Here is a 22,012-nt window from a genome sequence, read left to right as displayed (position 1 = left end):
CGCGAGATCCCGCCTGAGGTAACCTTGGAGACCGGCGGGCGTCGCTGCGTGCGGCCGGGCGGGGCGGGGCAGCGCGGTGTCGCGATAGGCGGCGACAGCCGGGCCGATGGGGCATGGCGGGGGTGATGTTCTGCGAGCCCCGACACCTCTACAACATCATCAACCAGTACCGGTGGAGATCGCGGCTGGCCGAGCCCAACTACCTGTGCCTGCTGGGTGAGGCCGCGGCACAGGCCTGTACCTCCCTATCCCTGTCCCTGTCCCTGCCTGTCCCTGTCCCTCCCTCTGCTTGCTGCTTCCCCTGTCTGTCCCTGCTGCTGCTGCTGCCCCTTCCTCTGCCTGTCCCAGTCCCTCCTCCCACCTGTGCATGCCCCTCCCTGTCCCTACCTGTCTCTGCCCTGTCTGCTCCTTCCCCGCCTGCTTCTTCTGTCCCTGTCTCTGCCTGTCCCTATCCCTGCCTGCCCCAGTTCCTGCCCCTGTCCCTGTCAGCAGCCAGGCACTGTGCTCAGCCCAGGCAGATATCCTGAGCCATCAGGGTTTGTAAGGAAAATCACACACATCACTTCTCACCATGTTTGGGGCCTGGCACTTCCCTCCCATCCCGTTTCAGGTGCTGTGAAAGCAGCTGGTGCTGTTTGGCTTTCCTCGTGCTCAGCTCTCCCTGCTCTCATCAGTCTTATGCACACACACTCTCCCCTGCTGCTCCCAGAGGTTTTAGAACTGCACTGGGTTTCTCAGCCATTACACAAAGATTCCCGATAACCACATCCATTCTGCACAGTGCCAATACCCCCAGAGGGGTGCCTGACATTGCAATGTCACTAAATATTTTGGTGAGGGAGTTATCCAGTTTGGGAGTGGGGCTGGGGTCTTTGCAGTGCCCCTCTCTCCAGCTCTGGAGCAGCACAGGCAGAGCTGTGACCGTGTTCACAGGGGCTCTTGGATGAGGGAAGAGATGAGGATCTGACTCCATGCTTCAGAAGGCTTGATTTATTATTTTATTATATATATTACATTGAAATTATACTAAAAGAATAGAAGAAAGGGTTTCATCAGAAGGCTAGCTAAGAATAGAATAGCAAACAATGATAACAAAGGTTTGTGGCTTAGGCTCTCTGTCTGAGCCAGCTGACTGTGATTGGCCATTAATTAGAAACAACCACATGAGACCAATCACAGATGCACCTGTTGCATTCCACAGCAGCAGATAATCAATGTTTACATTTTGTTCCTGAGGCCTCTCAGCTTCTCAGGAGGAAAAATCCTAAAGAAACGATTTTCCATAAAAGATGTCTGTGACACAGAGCTGCTGGGCAGGTCAGGGCAGGCACAGGACTGAGCTGGCAATGCTGCAGGAGCACACTTGGGGCAGCACTAGCACTGCTGGTGTTATACACAGACTCACATCAACCTGGGGTTTGTTATATCCACACTAGAAACCCTCAGATTCTAAAAAACACAAACCACAGAATCATCAAGGTTGGAAAACACCTTCAAGTTCACCCAACAGGTGACCCTACAACACTACAGCCACCCCTAAACCATATCCCCGAGTGCCACATTTCCAAACCTCTTTCTCTGGAGTGCTGCCTGAGTTCCCACTGACAAAATACAAGCAGGATTCCACCTTTAAAATCCAATTGCTCTATCTTGGTTGGTTTTATTTTTTTTTCAGATGCCCGTTCTCAGTATGAATTCGATGACAGCCACATTGTTACAGCCCAAAGGATTGTACTGGTGAGGGGATTGCTCTTTGGATTTAGCAATTAGCAGGAAGCCAGAACTGCTTTGAAACCCAGGGGAAATGTCCCAGCCCTGCCCGGCCGTGCCCCGCGGCTGCCACTGGGGGGATGCATTCTGTCACAAAGCAGAGGTGGCTCCAGCAGCCCCAAGGATTGGCACACGGCAGCTGAAAATCAGGGAGAACATTGCTCAAGAGCTCACAGAGCTCAGCCTTGCCCCACAAGACCAGCGCTGGCATCTGCACCGCTGCTGCTGGTGGAGCAATCAGTGGGGTTTCATCATCCCTGGCTCCTCACCGGGGCTGTCATTGTCCACCCACACGTGCAAACACAACAAACCCAAGCCAGGGTTGCAGCTTGCAGGGTGTCAGGAGTGTTGATGGCAGCAGAGGAGAGTGATGGAACTGCTCTGTGATTCTGGCAGAGTCCTGCAGGGCAGTATGTGATCCCCAATCCCGAGGAGCTGGGCTATGTCAGATTCTGTGTGGTGTATGACCATGACACTGGATTTTTGACTGACACTGACCATCTGGAGGAGGAGGAGGAGAAGGAGGAGGAGGAGGAGGAGGAGGAGGAAGAAACAGGTACGTGTGACCTGTGTCAGTATAGTCCTTGAGATCCTTCCCATTCCTCATTTAATGTTATGAGGAATAATAATGCTATGAGGTGGATTCCTTGGGAGGAGGAGGAGCAGCCATCTCACATAATCTGCTTTACTGAGGGGGGTGTTTAAAACATTTGTGAAGAATTTAATTAAGACATTTCCTTTATTTCCCTGTTTGCCTAAAGTAGTTATGAGCTTGTTGGAAGAGATGTAAATGTCCCCAGTTTTACATGAAAAACTGTGCCTCTGTTTTTTCAGTGTGTTGTGTATGTTCTCAGGGTTCCAAAATCCAGGTTTTATTTCAGAGCATCCTGGCAGCCCTGGTTTCCCATCTGTGGATGATCCTCTGAAGCTCCTTGTTGCATGTGAGGAATGGGTTCTTTATTTTGTCACATTTCCCTGAGATTTGGCTTGTCCAACAATTGCCTTTCAGGGAGCAGCACTTCTTCAGAGACTGAAATCAGCAGCTCAGATTCCGTGTGTTCCCACAGTGAGTACTCTGAGGGTCACAAAAGGCTTTCACTTCATGATATTTTAAAATATTTACCTTTAATGGGGATGGTAATTTCATGGGGTTCACCAAGAAATGTGAAGTGCTGAAAACTTTTCCATGGCATTGTTCAGTTTTCCATGAACCATGGAAGTGTTTGGCTTTCACACATCCTTCTGTGAGCAGAACCACTTCTGTTTGTTTGAGCTTTACAAAAGCTACAGAGTTTTAGCAAAGATTTGCATCACTTTTTAAAGAAAAAAAACAGTGGAGGTGTAAGGGAAATGAATAAAGCAAGCAGGTTCCTGAATGCTCAGTGGTAAGGCAGTAGAGGGGAGGTGTGAAGAATCAGAATTTCTATTGTGCTGATCCATTTCTAAAGCAGACACAGCTAGATGGAAGCAGGGTGGATTCCTTGGGAGGAGGAGGAGCAGCCATCTCCCATAATCTACCTCACTGAGAGGGGTGTTTAAAATATTTGTGAAGAATTTAATTAAGACACTTTGTTTTTTTCCTCTGTTTGCCTAAAGCAGACTAAAGAAAAGGGCCTCTGTAAAACTAAGATTATTAAATTTAAATTAATAAAACGTTCCTTTTATGGGAACTTATTACAAGCATTTCCTAAAGAAAAACGGGGAGAAGAAAAGAAATTTGGTCCTAGAAAAGAAACCAGGAGAGGAATAAATTATCAGGATGAGAGGGGGAAAGCAGCACCCCCTGTAACTGACCTGCAGCAACAATAAAGAATAAATCGAGCTTTTGACAAAGTTTTCTCCAGATGGAATGAAAAGGGATTTGCTGTGGACCCAGGGAGGCAGATGGAGACCCTGAACCTGCCCAGGCCAGCAGCTCTTTGGTCCCTTTAGGTCCTGAGGAAAGAGGTGCCATCTTCCACGCCAGGAACTTGGAGCATTTCACCCGGCACCCCGTGCTGCTCCTGAAGGGAGGCTACAGGCGCTTTTCAGCTTGTTACCATTTCCTCAAGAGCCACAAGACTCTGTGGATGCCCCAGGTGAGATGAGAATAATTTCCAAGTAGATTACATCAATATTCAGCTGGTGATGGCTGGTGAATTCAGGTTAGATGGTGCTGCAAACCTGGTATCACAGTTATTTCAGACAAAGAAACTGAATGTAATTTGAGTTACTGTGCTTGCTCTGAGCCTCACCACTGATTCTTTTACAGCCACACTTCTTCCTCTTCTACTGCCTGAAAGGAAGTTCATGGAAACAAGCTGGGAGTGTTCCCCTGATAAGCCCAAAACTGGCCCATGGAGAGCACAGATAACTGAACAAACAGTAGCAAGGGATGGCAGGGAGCAGGCTGCTCTCTCACACGTGGTTATCTGGCATAGTACTCAGCAAATGTTTTCAAACAGAAGTACAATTCCTACCAAGCCCTGGGATCCATGTCTTTTCATCAGGAAGGGTCACAAATGCCTTGTTTCAATAGGCCCAGGAAGAAAACAGCCATTCACTCAAACACTGAGTCCTGATTGCTTGGTTTCACCTATAAACATCAATCTATTTAGCTTATGAGAAACAATTACCCTTTATTGCACATTTAGGAGAGGCAGGGCAGGTTAAGAAGGTGCTGAACAATGGAGCATTTATTCCAAGGTCTATTTTGTTCCCTTTGTTCCCTCCTGGTTCCCAGGGAACAGCCCATGACACGGTGCTAACCTGGGGATGCCACAGCACAGGAGAGAAAATAATTCAAAATAATTCACTTTGCGCTGCCCTGTGAAGGGCAATTCACTGCTGAGCTTCCTGCTCACACTCAGCTGGACACAGGCACCTCCTTAAATTGGGAATTGAAGGTTTAAATTGTCAGGCTCCTCCTGTGAGCAGCATCCAAGGCTCATCCCCTCAGGGATGTGAGGCACTGCTGGCTGTCTGGGTGTTTTCCTCCTTTCCAGGAGGATGCAGCTGTGGGTTTGTGCTGTGCCACTCCAGGGCACCTGCAGCTCTGCAGGTGGCAAATTATTTCATTTAGCCTTGTAAACAGTAACCAGGGAGAGCATCAAAGGAATCTGTCCTGCTGCAGCCCCTCCAGACAATGGGAAGAATGTATTCCACCTCCTGTTTGCTTGGGATTTGCTTCAAGTAATGCCACAACAACAGTGAGGCTGTTAATTATTCTCAGTAAAACTAGCAAAGACTTCAAAATAGAGCAAATCCAGGTGATTGAATGAATCATTACACTAAAATATGTCATGGGCTGCTGACTAAGTGCCTGTTCAACTCTTCCCATGACTTCTGTTTAAGAACTTATCCAGCAAAGACACTCTCTAACCTGAGCCTGTGGTTTCTTTCTGGCAGGAGCTAGACACCTTCCAGCCATACCCTGTAGAAATACTGCCTGCAAAGCTATATATGGGCAATCTCAAGCAGGCCAGTGACAAACAAATCCAGAAAGATCTGAAGATCAAAGCACTGGTCAACGTCTCAGAACAGCCTGTGACTCTGTAAGTTAAACAGTTCAAGGCTCACCCTCACCAGTGTCTGTGATGTGAAAAATAGAGGTGACACAGAGTTTATTGGCAGAGGAGTCAGTGCCTGTGGCCTCCCAAGGAAACCTCTGCAGATTCCAGTGTCATTTCATGCTCAGTTTTCTAATTTCTGCTCTAGAGCTAGCACAACAGCAACACAGTCCTGCAGCCCTTGACCATGCCACGGGTGAATTGGGTAAGAGGAGGACTGGGAAGCCCTTGGTATTTCAAGTCTATCACACATCACCACTCTTCAGGAAAAACCTGTATCTCTAAACATTTTTCAGAGCAAAATCTTACAACATACCTGTGTAAAAGCTAAATCAGTAATATGTCACCTTTTTGGTCTTCCTTGCCTGCTCTGTCCATGAGCAGACAGACTTGCTATAAATGCAATTTCACACAGTGAAAAACCCAGTGGCATTTCTCAAGGTCTGACCCAAACAAGGTAATAAATCCAGTTATCCACCCCAGGACATGTGCACCAGACATTTCTCATGCCTTTGGCTCCAGGGGAATGTCTCTGCACTGTGGGTAATATTCCCATGCTCTCTGCATGATGTGCTTCCACCTTTGGGAAATTCCTCACCAATTTTTGCTCCTCTGAGTATGTGGAAGGAGGAGGTGCTGCCATAGAAAACCAAATGAAGGGAACTGGGGAGCCCCACAAAACAGCCACCCCACACTCTGTGAAAGCACATCTGCTTTCAGATCATCTGCTTTCACTTATCTCTCTGTAGGTTATCTATCTGTAAATTAAGGCATCAATTCTGATACCATTGAAATGGAAAATCAGTGATTAAACTGGTTCTGTGTTACAAACATCTCTGTGCCTCACCACAATAAATCCCTTATCATGTTAATGATGATGATGATTAAAAACTCACAAATGTGACAGCAAACAAAACGATCACCTTGCCTCCAACAAGCACATCTTGTCAAGGCTGCTCCTCTGCTCCATGTGGTCTGTGCTCTTTTTCCAGGTTTGCAGAAGAAGGTAAATCCCTCCATGTACCTGTTCCTGATTCACTGGAAGCAGATCTTTTTTCTTCCTTCCCCACCATTTCTCATTTCATAGGTGAGTGGATCCTGATGGAATTCCTGAGCCCTTGCTCAGTGTGGGATATTAGCTGGGAGTGACAGGAAGGCCAGGCAGGAGGGTGAGCACACCCACACCTGGTGGATGCCAGAGCTGCCTCCCTAACCAGCCTGATGGGCAGAGAGGAGATTTTACAGAGCATCTGACCCTGATGTCCCTGCTCACCCTAAGGGATACCTCACTGATAACAGGCAGCTTTCCACCCAGATCTTTGCAGCAGGGAATCTACCAGGACTGCACAGGATTCCCTCTTACTCCTGTGACTCTCAGCAGCCCAAATCTGCAGCCACCAGAGCTTTGTTTGGAGCAGAGTGTGACACATTAGAGAGCTCAGCACGAGGCATTGATAATCTTTGTGATTTCACTGCAGACCCACTGTAGGGCCCAGGAGGACTTTCAGGTTGGACAGCATGAACCTGCCTTCAGGTGATTACATCAGATAGGACAAGAAAAAACACTCTGCAGCTCAGGCTCCTGCAGCTCCATCCTGATGCTGTCCAACCACGTTTTTATCTTTTATTGTGCTTATCAAATAACACCTGCCACAGACCAAGGCCCTGCTGAGCTGTGCTGGACAGAGCCAGAAGCAAAAGACCACCCTGTCCCCACACAGCTTAAGCCAAGTACAAAATATCAGACATGTTAACACAAAGAAACGACATTTGAGGATACAATTTTGTAGTCCTGAACTGAATTTCATTATTTGGTGCACCTGAATGTTGACATTCACTGACTTGCCTCTCATTGTGCCTCATGCTTTTCCCCAGTAGTGTTTCAGAAGTTTCCTTCTGACATTACACGTGGTTTGTGGCTGTTTCCAAAGCAGACTACAAGAGCCTATTAGCTGCACTTGTGGAAGTGTTGCTCTGTTTACCTGATAGTGGAATTGTTTGTTTGGCAGTGGAGAGCAGATTACTCAAACCAGAACACGAGACTAAAGCTCTCCACATACTCCAAGAGGAGTGTGCATGTCCTCATGCCAGGTGTATGTTGGACTGAGGCCAGTTCTACCCAGACAGAAGTAGTATCTCACAATAGAAATTAGTTTAAAAATGCTGGTTTAGTGCTTGGGGGGAAAAAAAATAACAAAACATCTTGACAGCACTAAAAGAAAAGGTTTTGCTCTGTGAATTCTGGAGTTCAGCTGCTAATATTTTAAAAACATCATTCTGTCTAGAGAGGGAGGGAAAGAATTAAAAAGTTATTAATTAAATATGCAACCTTCCAGGCAAAATAAAATTTCAGTACCTTCAGACCTGTCTGGGGAGAGTCTGTGATGCTGACCACAGCTGGTAGGTCATGAAAGATGACTTCTCCTCAGATCCCTGATGTGAGGGTGACACTGATGTGTAATGAGGCATTGACTGGTCATTGTCATTGGTGCTGCTCTTCAAGGCCACGTTTTAACTGTGGATTTTTAGGAAACGGAAATTCTTACAGAAATGGGAGCTGGCAGTGCCCATCTGCTGCTGTCAGGGCTCCTGAGGGCTCCTGTCTCTCAGGCTGCAGCCCCCCTGTCAGCTGTCACCAAATTAGTGCCACAGGGGGCTCCATTTCGCAGCTCAGTAATTTGTGACTGGCATTTCTTGGCTCAGATGCTCAGCTGGATGAGGGAGCAGTGCTGGTGTTCTCCAGCCTGGGGATCAGCCGGAGCAGCACGGCCACCATGGCCTATCTGATGCACTCGTGCCGCTTCTCCCTGCAGGTATGTCCCTGTCACAGTGCCACAGCACTGCCTCTGCACTGCCCTCCTCCCTGCAGGTATGTCCCTGTCACAGTGCCACACCACTGCCTCTGCACACATCTCAGTGTCTCACTAGAGAAATGAGTTTTAAAATGCTTGGGAAAAAAAAAAGAACAAACAAAACATGGTCTATCTGATGCACTCCTGCTGCTTCTCCCTGCAGGGATGTGTCTGTCACAGTGCCACAGCACTGCCTCTGCACTGCCCTTCTCCTCCTGAAACCCCATCAGTGCAGTAATAATATTCTCTGTGATTTCATGCACAATATCCACCTGATGATGGGACTGATTGTATGATTTGAGATTGCATCTTTAGACCATTAAGGAAGTGGATTAGGTGTGATTTTGGATCTGTGAGTCCTCACTCTAGAACTTGTGATATTTTTTATTTTCCCTACTTAACTAAAGCAAAGCTGTGGATGCAGAACATGGTATTTATCTCCTGGATTTGAGGGAAAGAGTGGAAGCTACTGCGGTTAATCCTCTCTCTTAATTCCATGGTGTTAGAGAAGTTCAGAACCCAATGTTTGCAGGGCTCTCATTCACCATCCAGCCCTTCCAAAATCCCTTTTTTATTCTTCCAGAAGCAATCCCCTCCCACAGACATCCCTGTATAGAAATCTGCAGTGGGATAACACCTGCCCAGAGGGGATGTGCAGGTCAGATGGCCAGAACAGGCTGTTCCATAGCTCTGAATAAGGAAAGAAATCAGTGAAGGGTGGCTGGGGATGGCCTGGTGGCCTCTCCCCTGGTGCCATCCCTTTGCAGCATCTCCTGGTGCCTCCTGACAGGGAGCAGAGTTCCCATGGCAGCTGACCAGCCTCTCCTTAAAAACCTCACCCTTGTCTGGAAAGTTCAGGAGCTTGAAGGGATTGATCCAAACTTCACTGAGGCTTGGTCTGTATCTGATAAGGGGATTGATTTTGTGCAAACATGTCCAATGTAAGAGGAAAGCTCTTTCCATGGCAGTGTGCCAGTGGGTAATTAGAGGCTGAGGGTGCCAGCAGGGCTCAGACAGGGTTCAGCCCCTGCACTATCAGGGATGTGATTGCTCCTGCAGCCTGATAACAGCCACTCACTTACCGAATCACAGAATGTGCTTCCAATGGCAGTGCAAAAGTCACAGCCTGAGCCTTGCCATTCCCCTCAGTTGGCATCAACAGGTTGGCCTCAGCATTTTACTAAATGCCAAAAAAAAAAAAAAAGAAAGAAAAAAGAATATTGACAGGGCAATGCTTGCCTACTGTTGGCTGGGCAAATCTTTCCTGAGGGAATACCCTGGCAGCCAAGTTTGTTTCTTGCAGACAAAAGCAGTGCAACAGATTTCTGTGTGATCCTCCAGCCAGTCCAGGCAAAGATCTTTGAAAGCTTCCAAAATGGCAAAAGCAAGGCAGAGTTGGGATGTGCAGCCCCTGATTCTATTAGTGGGTAAATCCATTGAGTCCAGGGGAACCAGAGACACCCACACTGTGAACCCAGAGGAGTAAATATTGAAATATCAACCTCAGAGCCTGCAGAATCAGCAAGATTAGAAAAACAAACCAATGGAGCACTATCTGCTGACCTTTGCTCTCATTTCCCTTAAGCAACCCTCCAAGTGCAGGGGTCAAACTCTTCTACAAGCAGGAAGATGAGCACTGACAGGAAAACCCAGGGATGGAGCTGCAGTAATGCTGGGGGATCTGCCCTGTGTGTGTCAGAGTTTCTGGGTGATTACTTGGAGCTAACAAATAATTAAGATGACTGTAATTAATACAGTGGGATAACTGAGAGGTCATAAATGCTCTGCTACATCAGGTCACATCAATTCAAAAATATGATATTCATTGCTTTATAACCTTTATGGCTGATACTTCACTGCTTTGCTCATCATCTGTGGAAGGAGCAGCATTTTAGGGTGAAAAATCCGGGATTGCATCACTTCAGCAGAGTAGAATAACACTCAGTAGTGAAAACAGCCTGAGCTGTCCTCACATCCAGGAGAGCAGAGCATGGAAAGGGACACGTTTCTCCCAGGGCCACATCTGGATCCAGCCTGTCCCCACTGTGGCACCAAAGGTTTCCCTCAGGGTCACATCTGGATCCAGCCTGTCCCCACTGTGGCACCAAAGGTTTCTCCCAGGGTCACATCTGGATCCAGCCTGTCCCCACTGTGGCACCAAAGGTTTCTCTCAAGGTCACATCTGGATCCAGCCTGTCCCCACTGTGGCACCAAAGGTTTCTCCCAGGGTCACATCTGGATCCAGCCTGTCCCCACTGTGGCACCAAAGGTTTCTCCCAGGGTCACATCTGGATCCAGCCTCTCCCCACTTTGGGACCAAACTCCTCTCTGCAGGTTCTTGCTGTCCAGCACAGGCAGCAAATACAAAGCTGTGTTGACTGAAGTGTAGCTGCTTTGTGAAAATGCCCAAGAGCCACTTTCTGTTCAACTCCTAACACTTCTTTACTTTCCTTCTGTTTGCAGAGAGCTTGGAAATACCTTCTGAAATGCAAAATGAACATGAGACCAAACCGGGGCTTTGTGGAGCAGCTCTCAGCCTGGGAGACCCAAATCTATGGGTACCCAGTCACAGATGTGTCTGAACCAAATTACTGACAGAGAACACCCGTGGGCAAAGCCACTTCCCTCCCCCTTTCCGGGGAGAAAGTTACTTGAAAGCTGTGTGAAAAAAGACCCAAATGTGATGGAAAAGCTTTCCTCTAGCTCCATGTTCATTTTGGGTCAAGATCTGGAGCTTCCTGGGGAACTCAGCTGTGCTGGAGGAGGTGGAAGTTTGGGGAATGCAAGTCCTGCAGGATGTGGCCCATTAGACACAGCTAGAATTTTTTGTGAGCACAGGGGATTATAACCACAGCTGTGGGGCAGTCAGTAGGGTTATCACTGTAAGGGTTTGTTAGCCATGGTCTGGAATAGGAAATTTAGAGTCTGACAGTGCCCACTTCCAACCTGGAGAGGTGACAACCAGATTTCAGAATTTCTCCATGCCCTGTGAGTGCCTTCTCAGCCACTTCAGCCTCGCTGATCGGGTTGTTGACAATCCACCCTTCCTATTTGCTGCCTTCTAATCCTACAACCAACCCCCTGGGCAGAGGTGGTTGTTTTAAACCCTCAGTGCTGTCACATGAAACCTCAACCAGTACCTAAATCAGTCTGCCCTTTCTCTCAGAGCACTCTGAATTCTGTTCTTTGAATCACAAAATAAAACACGACGGAAAACCCTCCCTGCCTTTGCAGCACTCTGTGTTTGGGACTAGGGGTGGGTTTGGGTTTCTCATTCTGACACGGATGCCCAGGGCAAGGAGTGCACCCCGAGAGCTGGGAGTGAGCCCGGTGCACCCAGGGCTGCGATTCCAGGGAATTTCTAGTTTTCCAGGGGAATTTCTGGTTTTCCAGGCTCCACTTTAGAGGGAATTTCTGGTTTTCCAGGCTCTGATTTAGAGGGAAATTCTGGTTTTACAGCCTCCGCTTTAGGGGGAATTTATCTTTTTCTCAGCTGCACTTTAGAGGGAATTTCTGGCTTTCCAGGCTGGGATTTGGAGGGAATTTCTGGTTTTCCAGGCTCTGCTTTAAAGGGAATTTCTCGTTTTCCAGGGGAATTTCTGATTTTCCAGGCTCGGATTTAGAGGGAATTTCTGCTTTTCCAGGGGAAGTTCCGGTTTTCCAAGCTCCACATTAGAGAGAATTACTGATTCTCCAGGCTCAGCTTTAGAGGGAATTTCTGGTTTTCCAGGCTCAGCTTTAGAGGGAATTTCTCGTTCTCCAGGCTCCAACTTAAAGAGGGAATTTCTGGTTTTCCAGGGGAATTTCTGGTTTTCCAGGCTCGGATTTAGAGGGAATTTCTGGTTTTCCAGGGGAAATTCTGGTTTTCCAGGAGAGTTTCTGGCTTTCCAGGCTCCGCTTTAGAAGGAATTTCTGCTTTTCCAGAGGAATTTCTCATTTTCCAGGCTCGGTTTCTGAGGGAAGCGCGCACTGGCGGAGGCCCCGCCCCCAGCCCCGCCCCGGGGGCGTGCCCGGAAGGGGGCGTGGCCAGCGCCGCCCGTCGCCGCGGGCCGGGCCGGGCCGGTCGCCGCCGCCGCCATCGCCGCCATGGCCTGGGGCGCCTCGCTCGCCGAGTGCCTGCGCGAGTGGGAGGAGCTGCAGGACGGCTACCAGCGCATCCAGGTACCACCGGGCCCGGCACGGGCCGGGGCAGCGCTCCGGCCGAGCGCGGCACGCCGCGGTTACCGGCACCGGGGCTGGGGGATCCCCCGCGGGTGCCCCGCAGCATCCCCGGCGGGAGCCGAGCTCTCCCCGCTGCGGTTCGGGTGCTTTCCCGCCGTGCCCCAGCCCCCGTGTGCCTTGGGGCAGGGTGTTTGGGAGCAGGGCAGGGGTGCCGGGCTGTGCGGGGCTGTACCGGGCTGTACCGGGCTGTACCGGGCGCGGGAACAGCGGGGTTCCCCGCTCTGATGCCCCGGCCCGCCGCGGACGTGGCGTGCAGAGCTCAGATCTCCCGGTTTCGCTGCTGGGAGCGGCGGTGCCCGGCGTGGCACGGCCGGACGAGGTGCGCAGATGCTGTCCCAGCCCTTATCGCCGCTCTCGGGGCAGCCCGGAGCCCGCCAGCCCCGCGGGGACACCGGGCAGCAGAGCCAGCGCTCCCGGCACGCTCCGGCCGTGTCCCCAGTGCTGTCCCCTGTCACCGCTCCGTGCCAGGAAGGTGACCGGTGTCAGAGGTGCTTCCACCTGCTTTGTGTAATCCCCAGGGCGCTGCCTGCCTGCCTGCCGGAGAAGGAGTGGGCAGGGTTCAGCTCGCACAGGGTCACCCCAGGGAAAGGTTGGCCAACCATGTCCTGCTGCCGCTCAGGTCACCGGGCTGCAGCCGCTGCCGTTCCCTTTCGCCCTCCTTCCCCCCCAGAGCAGGGGGAAGCGGATGTTGTTGCCCAGATCTGGGGCAAGGGAGGCTTTGAGAAACCTCCTCTTGCTCCATAGGGCTTGCGTGGATGTCCCGCGTCGCCCACTCCGAGCCCTGAGAGGCCGCTCAGCGCCGGCCCTTCCCCTGGGACCCCTCCTCCCTGCCCGGGTCACTCCTCACACGGGCTGTCCCCGAGGCTGGCTGGTCACAAAAGCCACTCGCTCACGGTTAACCCCAGAGCCAGAGCGAGGTGACTCTAGGTGGCAGCAGGAAAGCTCCATGGTCAAGCAGGGAATGTCCTGGGATAAATCAGGGGCATAAATCACTGCTGTGGAACCGGGACTATCTGGGATCCGTTCCCTCCTTGCTTGTCACCAGAGGGAGAAGGGCTCTCTCCTCTGCTCTTGGTTTCACCTTTCTCCTTTGGGAACAACTTTTAAGATCTGGTGATCGAGTGGTTGATAAGAGCTACAGAGGTTAGAATTTGTTCGTGCCAAGGTCTAGTCCAAGGGTTGGAGTGAGCAGCGTGTGGAGGTGGCCCTCAGGCTGCTGTGGCCGAGGTGAGGCTGTTTTCCTGCTGACCTGGACAAGCAGCAGCAGCAGCAGCATTGATCCAGCAGCTCTCCCCTTTCCCTACTAAAAATAGTGGAGAAATGCAGGCAGCCTTATCCAGGTGTGGTTGGGTTACATTGGCTGCAGCCCTGCTGGGAGCCCTTCCTTTGTCCAGCTCATGGACAGGCTCCTTCCAGCTTCCCAGGGGAGCCCCAAGCCATGAGCTGGGAGAGCTGAGGCACAAAGAGCTGCTCATCCTGTCCACTGTGGCACCAAGTTGTACCCTGGCCCACCCAGGGTTTATTCCCAAGCCTTTCCTGTCTGCTGTGTGCAGTCATTGGTGTCCCCAGCACGGGAACATCCTGTGCATGTCCTGCTTGAGACTGGGGCTGAGCATCCCCATGGAAGCAGGGCTGGCTGTCCCCAAACACACCTGGCCACCCCTCCTCTCACCCAGCAGCCACACAGGTGAAATTAAGGACATTTTTCATAGAGGGCCCAAGGACAGGGGTGTCTGGGCTGGCAGCTCTAACGTGTGCTGGTCTGTCTCTCTTTCCCAGGACAACCACAAGCTGTACAAGCAGAAACTCGAGGAGCTGACCAAGCTGCAGGATGGGATCTCCAGCTCCATCGCCAGGCAGAAGAAGCGGCTGAAGGAGCTGTCCCTGTCCCTCAAAAAGTGAGTCAGTGCTCTGTGACAGCACAGGAGGGGACAGCAGCAAGGACGGGGCTGCTGAGCTCCCCTCATGCCTCAGATGCAAACCTCTCTGCAGCCAGGGGCTGTGGGCAGGCTGCTCTTCCCCAGCCCCCCTTTCCTGTGCCCTGTTGCAGTTCAGAGCTTGCAGGGGTTTTGCAGGTACCATGAACTGCTCCCCTCCTGCACAAAGCTCTCCCCATCCTTGCTGAGGGGGAGAGACCCACCTGGCCTCACCTTGAGCACCACCATGGCCTGACAGAGCCTGACAGAGGAGCTCACCCTGCAGATGGAGTTGTGGACTTGCCTCCCATGCCCCTTTCCTGTCCTTGGGGTGTCCTTGCCCCATCAGTCACTTGTGAAGTGCCAGCACGTGCTGCTCACGTCACAGAGGCTCTGCTGGTGCCAGTGCCTGTGTTTGCTCCCCAGATGCAGAGCCCAGGCGAGTCCCGAGCAGGAAGCATCCATCCAAGAGACCCAGAACCTGATTAAAGAGAGGCAGAACGTGTTCTTTGAGATGGAGGCCTATCTGCCAAAGAAGAACGGGTGAGAAGGCGCCTCAGCTCTGCCCTGTGGCTGTAAGGGACAGACCCCAGAGCTGCCACCCTGCACCAGCGGTGTCACAGCTGTGCTGCTCCCCTTGGGCTCCCCAGGGACACCAGCAGGGCTGCCCTCACTCCTCTGCCTGCTCATGGCCATCACCCACCCTTGCCCAGTGGCTGTGCCCGAGGAGAAGCCCTGGTGAACACCCCAGGGCTGTGGGAGGTGGGCTGTGTGCTCCCCACCCATGGGAGGGGATTCCAGAGGGTTTGTGGAAGCACCTGGGGCTCATGCCTGGTCTCATTGGTGGCACAGGAGGGGACAGCTGCACAGGCAGGTCCTGTGCTAACGCTCTGCTCTCTCCCCAGGTTGTACCTGAGTCTGGTGCTCGGCAATGTGAACGTGACCCTGCTCAGCAAACAGGCCAAGTACGGCCCCTCCTCGCTGCTCCTCTGATTTTCGTGCCTTGGCATCCCCTTGGCACCAGGAACAGCAGGTCCTCCCAGGCAGACACGGGGCTGCCTTGGCTCACCTGGTGTAGATTCCCTTCCCAGGAATCAGCCAAATCCTTGGTTCCCCCTCACATTCCTGCTGCTGGGGTGGGCTGGACCATTAGCTCTGACAAGTTAATGGGCTCCTCCACCGAAGCCATGTCCATGTTTCCGCTGTGTCAGGAACTTCCAGGAGAGGCAGACAGTGGATAGTCCCCTCCTCTTCCCTTGGGGAAGCACCAGAAGTTGGTTTTGGCCCCTTGGAGCCTTTCCTTGCCAGAGACGCCCAGCCAGGAGCCACTCGCCTCTCCCTCTGCTCCCCAGTCCTCCCCTTGGAGATGTGTGCCCATCCCAGTGTGCCCAGCTCCCCACCAGGGCCACCCCCAGGCTGGGGTGGTTTGGGGAGCTCAGATGTGTCCCTGATGTGCTCTGCTCTCAGAAATACCCCCAAGGCAAGGTTCTTCCAGAACCATCACTTTGCCCAGCCAGGTGGGAGGACACAGATTTCCAGCAGCCCCCTTGCTCCAGGCCTGTCCCTGTGCATCCCTGCAGGTTTGCATATAAAGATGAGTACGAGAAGTTCAAGCTCTACCTCACCATCATCCTCCTCATTGTCTCCTTCTCCTGTCGGTTCCTCCTCAACTCCAGGTGAGTCTGGCTTGGTGCTGGGCAGAGATCTCCTCCCTGTATCCAGAGCTGAACAGGAGGTCCTGCTAAAGCACCTGGAGGTGGGGTGGCCTTTGTGGCCATGGTGGGTGGTGGGGAGCAGGTCCCTTCCCTTGGGGTGGGTGTCCCATGAGTGTCACCGTGCCTGTGCCCCCAGCATGTGCCTTCACCCCCTGCTCTGTGTGACACAGGGTGACAGACGCCGTCTTCAACTTCCTCCTGGTGTGGTACTACTGCACCCTCACCATCCGCGAGAGCATCCTCATCAACAACGGCTCCAAGTGAGTGCCCTGGGCCCGGGGAGGGGCTGGGCCTTCCCTGCCACGGGGGAGCAGCTCCTTCCCACTCAGGGTGTGTGCAAACCCTGCTGGAGCTGCAGGAGGGGCAGGAGGAACCTCCCGTTCTGCGTGGGCAGGTGGAGCTGGCAGGGCCCTGGTGCTGCCCAGCCCCGAGGCCCTGGGTCCTGCTCTGAGCCATTTCCCAAGCAGCCCTGGGAGCTGGGGATGGCTGGGCTGGGCTGCTGCACTCTCCAGGCTGCCTTTGGCTCTGGGTTCATGCTCCAGATGTGATGGTGCTTCTCTGTGTCTGCCTCCAGGATCAAAGGCTGGTGGGTTTTCCATCACTACATCTCCACCTTCCTCTCAGGTGTCATGCTGACGTGGTGAGTGTCTGTCCCTTGTCCCATGGAGGGGCTCCTGGGCTGTGGGACAGGCAGGGCTGGCTGTCCCCTCGCAGCCCCACGTCCCCCAGCCAGCACTGTCTCTCCACAGGCCAGATGGGCTCATGTACCAGATGTTCAGGAACCAGTTTCTGTCCTTCTCCATGTACCAGAGTAAGTGCTGCCCTGTGTGCTGGGCCAGGGAATTAACCCAGGTGCTCTACACATGGGGACCTGGCAGCAGCTGCTCAGCTCTCAGCTCACCTGGCAGTTCCCTTGGCTTTGTGGAGTGCTGCTGAGGCTGGAAGGGGATCCCTGGGCAGCTCCTGACAGCAGCCCTGCTGTCCTTGCAGGCTTTGTGCAGTTCCTGCAGTATTACTACCAGAGCGGGTGCTTGTACCGGCTGCGGGCGCTGGGAGAGAGGCACAACATGGACCTGACTGTGGGTGAGTGGGATGTGCCCTGTGCTGCTCAGCTCACTGGGAGCTGTGGGTTCTGCTGCAGGAAATGGAGGCACTTGGATTTGAGGTCACTCTCATCAGTGGCGGGAACAGTAAAAGCTGTAAGTCAAACCAAAGCTCCCAGAGCAGCATCTCCTATGGGGCAGCACCACTCCACAGGATGATTGTCCCCCTCCTCCTGCTCTGCTGGGACCACCAGGCCACAGCTGGCTCCTTCAGGGTGTGAAATGTGGCTCTGGGCATTCCTGGGCTCCCTCTGGATGTGAGGTGGCAGTGGATGTGGCTCTGAGCATCCCAGGTTTGCCCAGGAAGCTCCTTCAGACCTGGCACACCCCTCCAAACCCCAGGCACTGTGGGCTGTCACCTCCCCAGCCCCTGTGGCACTGAGGGCAGAGGGAGCAGAGCCCTGTGCTGGATTAGGGGTCCCTGCCACTGTGCCCACGGTGGGGCTGGAATGGCAGCACCTCCTCAGGCAGGCACGTGTGGGCACTGAGCCTCCCTGCCCTCCATGTCTGGGGCAGCTGGGCCCCATCCCCTGTCCACAGCCCATTCCAGCTCCTCACAGAAACCTTCCTCCTTTGCAGAGGGCTTCCAGTCCTGGATGTGGAGAGGCCTCACATTCCTGCTTCCCTTCCTCTTCTTCGGGCAGGTGAGGCTGCCCCAGTCCCTGCAGGATGTCAGAGCCTGGGGTGGGAGTGGGATGTGCCCCATTCCCAGCTGTGCTCGGTGGCCTGGACATGGCACAGACCCCACAGGCTGCCACAGCAGGGAAATGCTCCCAACAAATGCTGAGCCTCTCCCTGTGGTTGTGGCAGCCACCACAGCTGGGGAAGTGAGGTGGGGAGGAGCTGGGGTGGTTCTGCTGGGTGCTGTGGTGAGAACCCTTCCAAAGCCTTTCCAAAGCCCTTCTGAGCTCCAGCTTTGAGCTGCTGCTGAAACGATTGAGCCCTTCCTCGGTCAGATTGTTGAGGCTGATGGCCAAGGGCTGCTCTGAGGCTTCCTGAGGCCCTTGGGCTTCAGCTGGCCTGAAGCAGGGGGGATGTCCCAGCTGGGGTCCTCTGGGAATGAGCCTGGATGGGGTTTCACTGCCCACACGAGGTCAGGGTGGGGTTTATACCCAGGGGGAGCAGCTGTGTGGGGTTTATACCCAGGGGGAGCAGTGGGTGTGGGGTTTATACCCAGGGGCAGCAGTTGATGTGGGGTTTATACCCAGGGGGAGCAGTGGGTGTGGGGTTTGTACCCAGGGGGAGCAGTGGGTGTGGGGTTCATACCCAGAGGGAGCAGCAGGTGTGGGGTTTGTACCCAGGGGGAGCAGCAGGTGTGGGGTTTGTACCCAGGGGGAGCAGCTGGACAGGCTGGGGCCTGGGCTGAGCCTCTGGCAGCAGCAGCAGCAGCAGCTCTCCTGACTCTCCTCTCCCCTCAGTTCTGGCAGCTGTACAACGCCATCACCCTGTTCCGCATGCTGCAGCACCCCGAGTGCAAGGAGTGGCAGGTAAGGAGGCTCCTGGCAGGGCCCTGGAGGGGCATCCCCAGCAGGTCCCTGCTCCTGATCCCATCCTCTCCTCCCACAGGTCCTCATGTGCGGCCTCCCCTTCTCCATCCTCTTCCTGGGCAATTTCTTCACCACGCTCCGTGTCGTCCACCAGAAGATCCAAAACAAGAACCAGGACACGAAGGAGAACTGAAGTGGGGCCCTGTGGGGGCCTGGACTGTTTCTCCATCCCCTGTCCCCATCTCCTCAATTCCGTCCGGACTCTGGGGTCTCACCCCATCCCTTGGAGGCCTGGCTGTGGGACAGAGCTTGGGGCCTGCTCCTGGACAGTCCCTGTGGGGCTGGATCCCTGCTGGAGTCACTCACCTGCAGCCAGGGGCACCCTGCACCTCCTGTCCTGGCTGCCTTCCCCATCCAGAGTGGGACAGCCACTGCCCTCCCTGGCACCGGGATGTCCTCTGGATGCTGCTGCTCCTCACTGGCACAGGGCAGTGCCCAGGGACTGCCTCCCACAGCTCCTGGGGTGCTGCAGCTCCCCCTTTGCCCCCAGCCCTGCACCCAGGGCAGCTGGGGCTGTGCACAGCTCTGGTTCCAGGGCTGCCCCAGCTCCTCCCTCACCTCCAATCCACAGGGAATGGGGTGGGAGCAGCAGGAGCTGGGGCTGGGCAATGCAAGCAGCAGCCTGGGCCGGCAGCTCCTGAGGCTGCAGATGTGACAATAAAGGGAAGGAGCTGCCCTGGCTCAGTCTGGGAACTGCTCCCACACTCTGCTCTGTGGCTTTGGTTCATCAGGATGTGGGTCCTGGCACAACCTCCCTGAAAGGAGGGTGGAGGTGGGGGGCAGTAGGACAGTTGTCACAATAGGACAAGAGGAAACAGCCTCAGCTTCCACCAGGTTTAGATCAGATATTAAGGAAAATGTCTTCACAAAAAAGGGTTGTCCAGCCCTGACAGAGGCTGCCCCAAGCAGTTGTGGAGTCACCATCCCTGCAGGGATTTCAAAGCCATGTAGATGTGGCAGCTGGGGACATGGTTGAGTGGTGGGTTTGCTGGTGCTGGGTTAAGGGTTGGACTCAATGATTTGGAGGGGTTTTCCAGCCTAAATGAGCCCATGATTTTATGAAAAGTCATCTCCCTGTGCCCTTCCACCAGCCTGAGCTGCAGGGGGTGCTCCTTCCCATGGCATCCCAAGGAGCCCAGCAGAACCTCAGTGTCCCTGGAGGTGGGGAAGAGTCACCCTGCACCAGCTGTACCAGCACTGGGAGCTCTGGAAGAACCAAAGAGCAGGTTGGGCACAGCTGCACTCCAGTCCAGAGCCCCCATTGCCATTCTCCCTCCCCTCCACAGCCCAGCACTCAGGGTAGGGGCTGCCCCCAGCTCAGACCAAACCCAGAGCTGCCACCACATCCCCAAATTTCTTCCTGGTTATCATCCATTGCTCCTCCTGCCTCTTTCTTCCCTCTGGCTGAGCAGAGAGATGCAGGAAGCAAACTCCAGACACAGGGTTTTTATTCCAAGGGTAAATGTATTTAAATAATTTACAATCATTGGACAGCCTGGAAGTCTGGGGTTTCTGTTGTTTTTTGTTTGTTTGTTTTTGGTTTTTTTTTTCCATGCTAAAATCACAAAGATGTTCAAAATAAAAACCGTATTTAAAAAATGACCGTACATGATGTGAGGGAGGGGCTGGGCTCAGGGGAGCAGGCCGGGCCCCCAAGGGCTGAGAGCCCGCCTCCAATCCGGCGGTATTCCACAGGGGGAGGAGCTTCCCGCCGCTGCTGGAGCCAGGGCAGGCAGCAGGAATGGAGCAGGACACGCTGCAGGGGCCATGGGACAGCTCTGTGCCCACTGCCAGCCCCACATGCCAGGGGTGGCAGGAGGGAGGCAGAGCTGCGACCCCAGCCCCAGCACAGCCCCTCCACCCCTCTGCTGTCCCTGCAGGCCAGGGTGGGCTCCAGCCCCGGGGATAAGGCAGCACCTCGTGTCCAGGGAAGGGCTCCCTGGCTGTGTCTGTCCCTCGTGGCCGTGTCCCTGCTGTCCCTGGCCTTAAGGCCAACACTGGTGCACCCTGAGGTGCTGGTGACACTGGTGACACCGCAGCTCCTGGGCAGCAGCCTGAGCTACCCCCCTGCCCCTCTCAACCCTTTGCACCCCCTGGGTGCCCAGCCTGCCCTGAGGGAATGCAGAGGCCCAGGAAGGGTTGGGAGTGACACCGGGGTAGCCGTGGGCAGGGGACAACACCGTCACCCACAGCAGCAGTGGGTGAGCAGGCACTTGCCAGCTCCCCTGGCCCACACCTGGGGACCTGTTCTCTCCCTGGCCCCACCAGCCCGGCTCTTAGCTCCACACATCCAGGGAGTAGCGGCCCTTTGTCATCAGTTTCTTTACATAGTCCACGGCCTGGGGCTGGCTCATGTTGCCAAACTCGGAGACGATCTCGTAGAAGGTGTTCTGCACGTCCCGGGCCATGTTCCGGGCATCGCTGCAAACACAGGGTGAGTGAGACACCAGAGCACAGCCACAGAGCCACCTCCCACCCTGCAGGGTGTGCTCACCCCAGCCCCCTGCCCTCCTGTGAACCAGGGCAGCAGAACCCTCCCAGGGCTTGTAATGCACAGCTGGGGAAACTGAGTCATGCTCCTTTTCCTGAGAACTGCCCCCAAATCCCCATCTCGTCCCCAACCTACCCGCACACATAGATGTGAGCCATGCCCTCATTAACCAGCTTCCAGACGTTCTCCTTGTTCTTCTTCAGTAAGTGCTGGACATAAACCTGGCAGGAAACAAGGTGGGAGTGAGGGGAGAGGAGCAGATTCCCCACACCACAGACCTCTGAGAGGGAGGCTCAGGAAGGCAAGGCTGTGCTCACAGCTCTGGGAGACAGCAAAGTGCTGGCTGCTCCTGCCTGCCATGGAGTGATGGGGGCAGCAGGAACAGTGTGGTACCTTCTCAGCCTGGTCCCTGGAGAAGGCCACGTTGAGCTGGGTGAGCACTCCCTCCTTCTGGAAGCGGGCCAGCTCCTCCCGGTACAGGTAGTCCTCGCGCTCGTGGCGGCAGCCATAGTAAAGCACCGTCTCACCCACCTCCTTGCCTGCAGGGTGGGTCATATAGCCCCATCAGCTGGGCCTTCCAGCCCCCTTCCCACCCTCCCCTTGTCCTGACAGCCCCAGCAGCCCCCAGCCCTGTGCTCTCCCCCACCCTGGGCTCACAGATGGTTTCTGGTTACAAGGGGAAGCTCAGGACTGATTCCCAAGTAGTGGCCACAGAATCAAGTCTAAGCGACCTGACTGGGTTTATTTGGAGGTGTGGTGCTGGCATGTGGTATTCACATGCCCTCTGAACAGAGAGAAGCTGTGAGACAAGCAGAGAAGAAGGAAAACACAATTCTTATCTCGCTTGCT

General features: G+C 53.9%; 3 protein-coding genes across 9 annotated transcripts in view; 2 read left to right on the top strand and 1 right to left on the bottom strand.

Annotated features, from left to right (window-relative positions):
• On the top strand, window positions 1–11,418 carry STYXL1 (serine/threonine/tyrosine interacting like 1). Of its 3 annotated transcripts, none has more exons than XM_074557265.1 (9): window positions 1–216; window positions 1,676–1,737; window positions 2,167–2,326; window positions 2,780–2,836; window positions 3,703–3,848; window positions 5,158–5,303; window positions 6,311–6,405; window positions 8,132–8,187; window positions 10,634–11,418. In XM_074557265.1, the coding sequence occupies exons 1-9, from the start codon at window positions 114–116 to the stop codon at window positions 10,763–10,765; spliced, it is 957 nt and encodes a 318-aa protein (XP_074413366.1). In that variant the 5' UTR covers window positions 1–113; the 3' UTR covers window positions 10,766–11,418. The 3 variants fall into 3 exon arrangements, with proteins under 3 accessions (XP_074413366.1, XP_026653801.2, XP_005495085.3); XM_005495028.4 differs by lacking the exon at window positions 8,132–8,187 and adding an exon at window positions 8,022–8,131 and having other exon boundaries at window positions 2–216; window positions 10,634–11,415; XM_026798000.2 differs by lacking the exon at window positions 8,132–8,187 and having other exon boundaries at window positions 10,634–11,417.
• Window positions 11,419–12,161: 743 nt separating this feature from the next.
• On the top strand, window positions 12,162–20,415 carry TMEM120A (transmembrane protein 120A). The gene is made up of 12 exons (XM_074557292.1): window positions 12,162–12,331; window positions 14,171–14,289; window positions 14,734–14,850; window positions 15,213–15,272; window positions 15,888–15,983; window positions 16,193–16,282; window positions 16,597–16,662; window positions 16,772–16,833; window positions 17,013–17,105; window positions 17,705–17,769; window positions 18,544–18,612; window positions 18,692–20,415. The coding sequence occupies exons 1-12, from the start codon at window positions 12,257–12,259 to the stop codon at window positions 18,803–18,805; spliced, it is 1,026 nt and encodes a 341-aa protein (XP_074413393.1). The 5' UTR covers window positions 12,162–12,256; the 3' UTR covers window positions 18,806–20,415.
• Window positions 20,117–22,012, bottom strand: part of POR (cytochrome p450 oxidoreductase) — a 30,285-nt gene continuing 28,389 nt past the window's right edge. For all 5 annotated transcript variants that reach the window (XM_074557285.1, XM_074557286.1, XM_074557287.1 and 2 more), the window contains 3 exons: window positions 21,557–21,702; window positions 21,299–21,384; window positions 20,117–21,093 (listed from right to left, as the gene is read on the bottom strand). In XM_074557285.1, the coding sequence (XP_074413386.1) occupies window positions 20,949–21,093; window positions 21,299–21,384; window positions 21,557–21,702 (377 nt within the window). In that variant the 3' untranslated portion in view covers window positions 20,117–20,948. The remainder of the gene's footprint in view (window positions 21,094–21,298; window positions 21,385–21,556; window positions 21,703–22,012) is intronic.

This window comes from Zonotrichia albicollis, chromosome 22 (genome assembly GCF_047830755.1).
Source record: "Zonotrichia albicollis isolate bZonAlb1 chromosome 22, bZonAlb1.hap1, whole genome shotgun sequence".
In the NCBI taxonomy this organism is placed as follows: domain Eukaryota; kingdom Metazoa; phylum Chordata; class Aves; order Passeriformes; family Passerellidae; genus Zonotrichia; species Zonotrichia albicollis.
The sequence above is the reverse complement of the archived record's forward strand: the minus strand, read 5'-3'. Positions and strand labels throughout refer to the sequence as shown.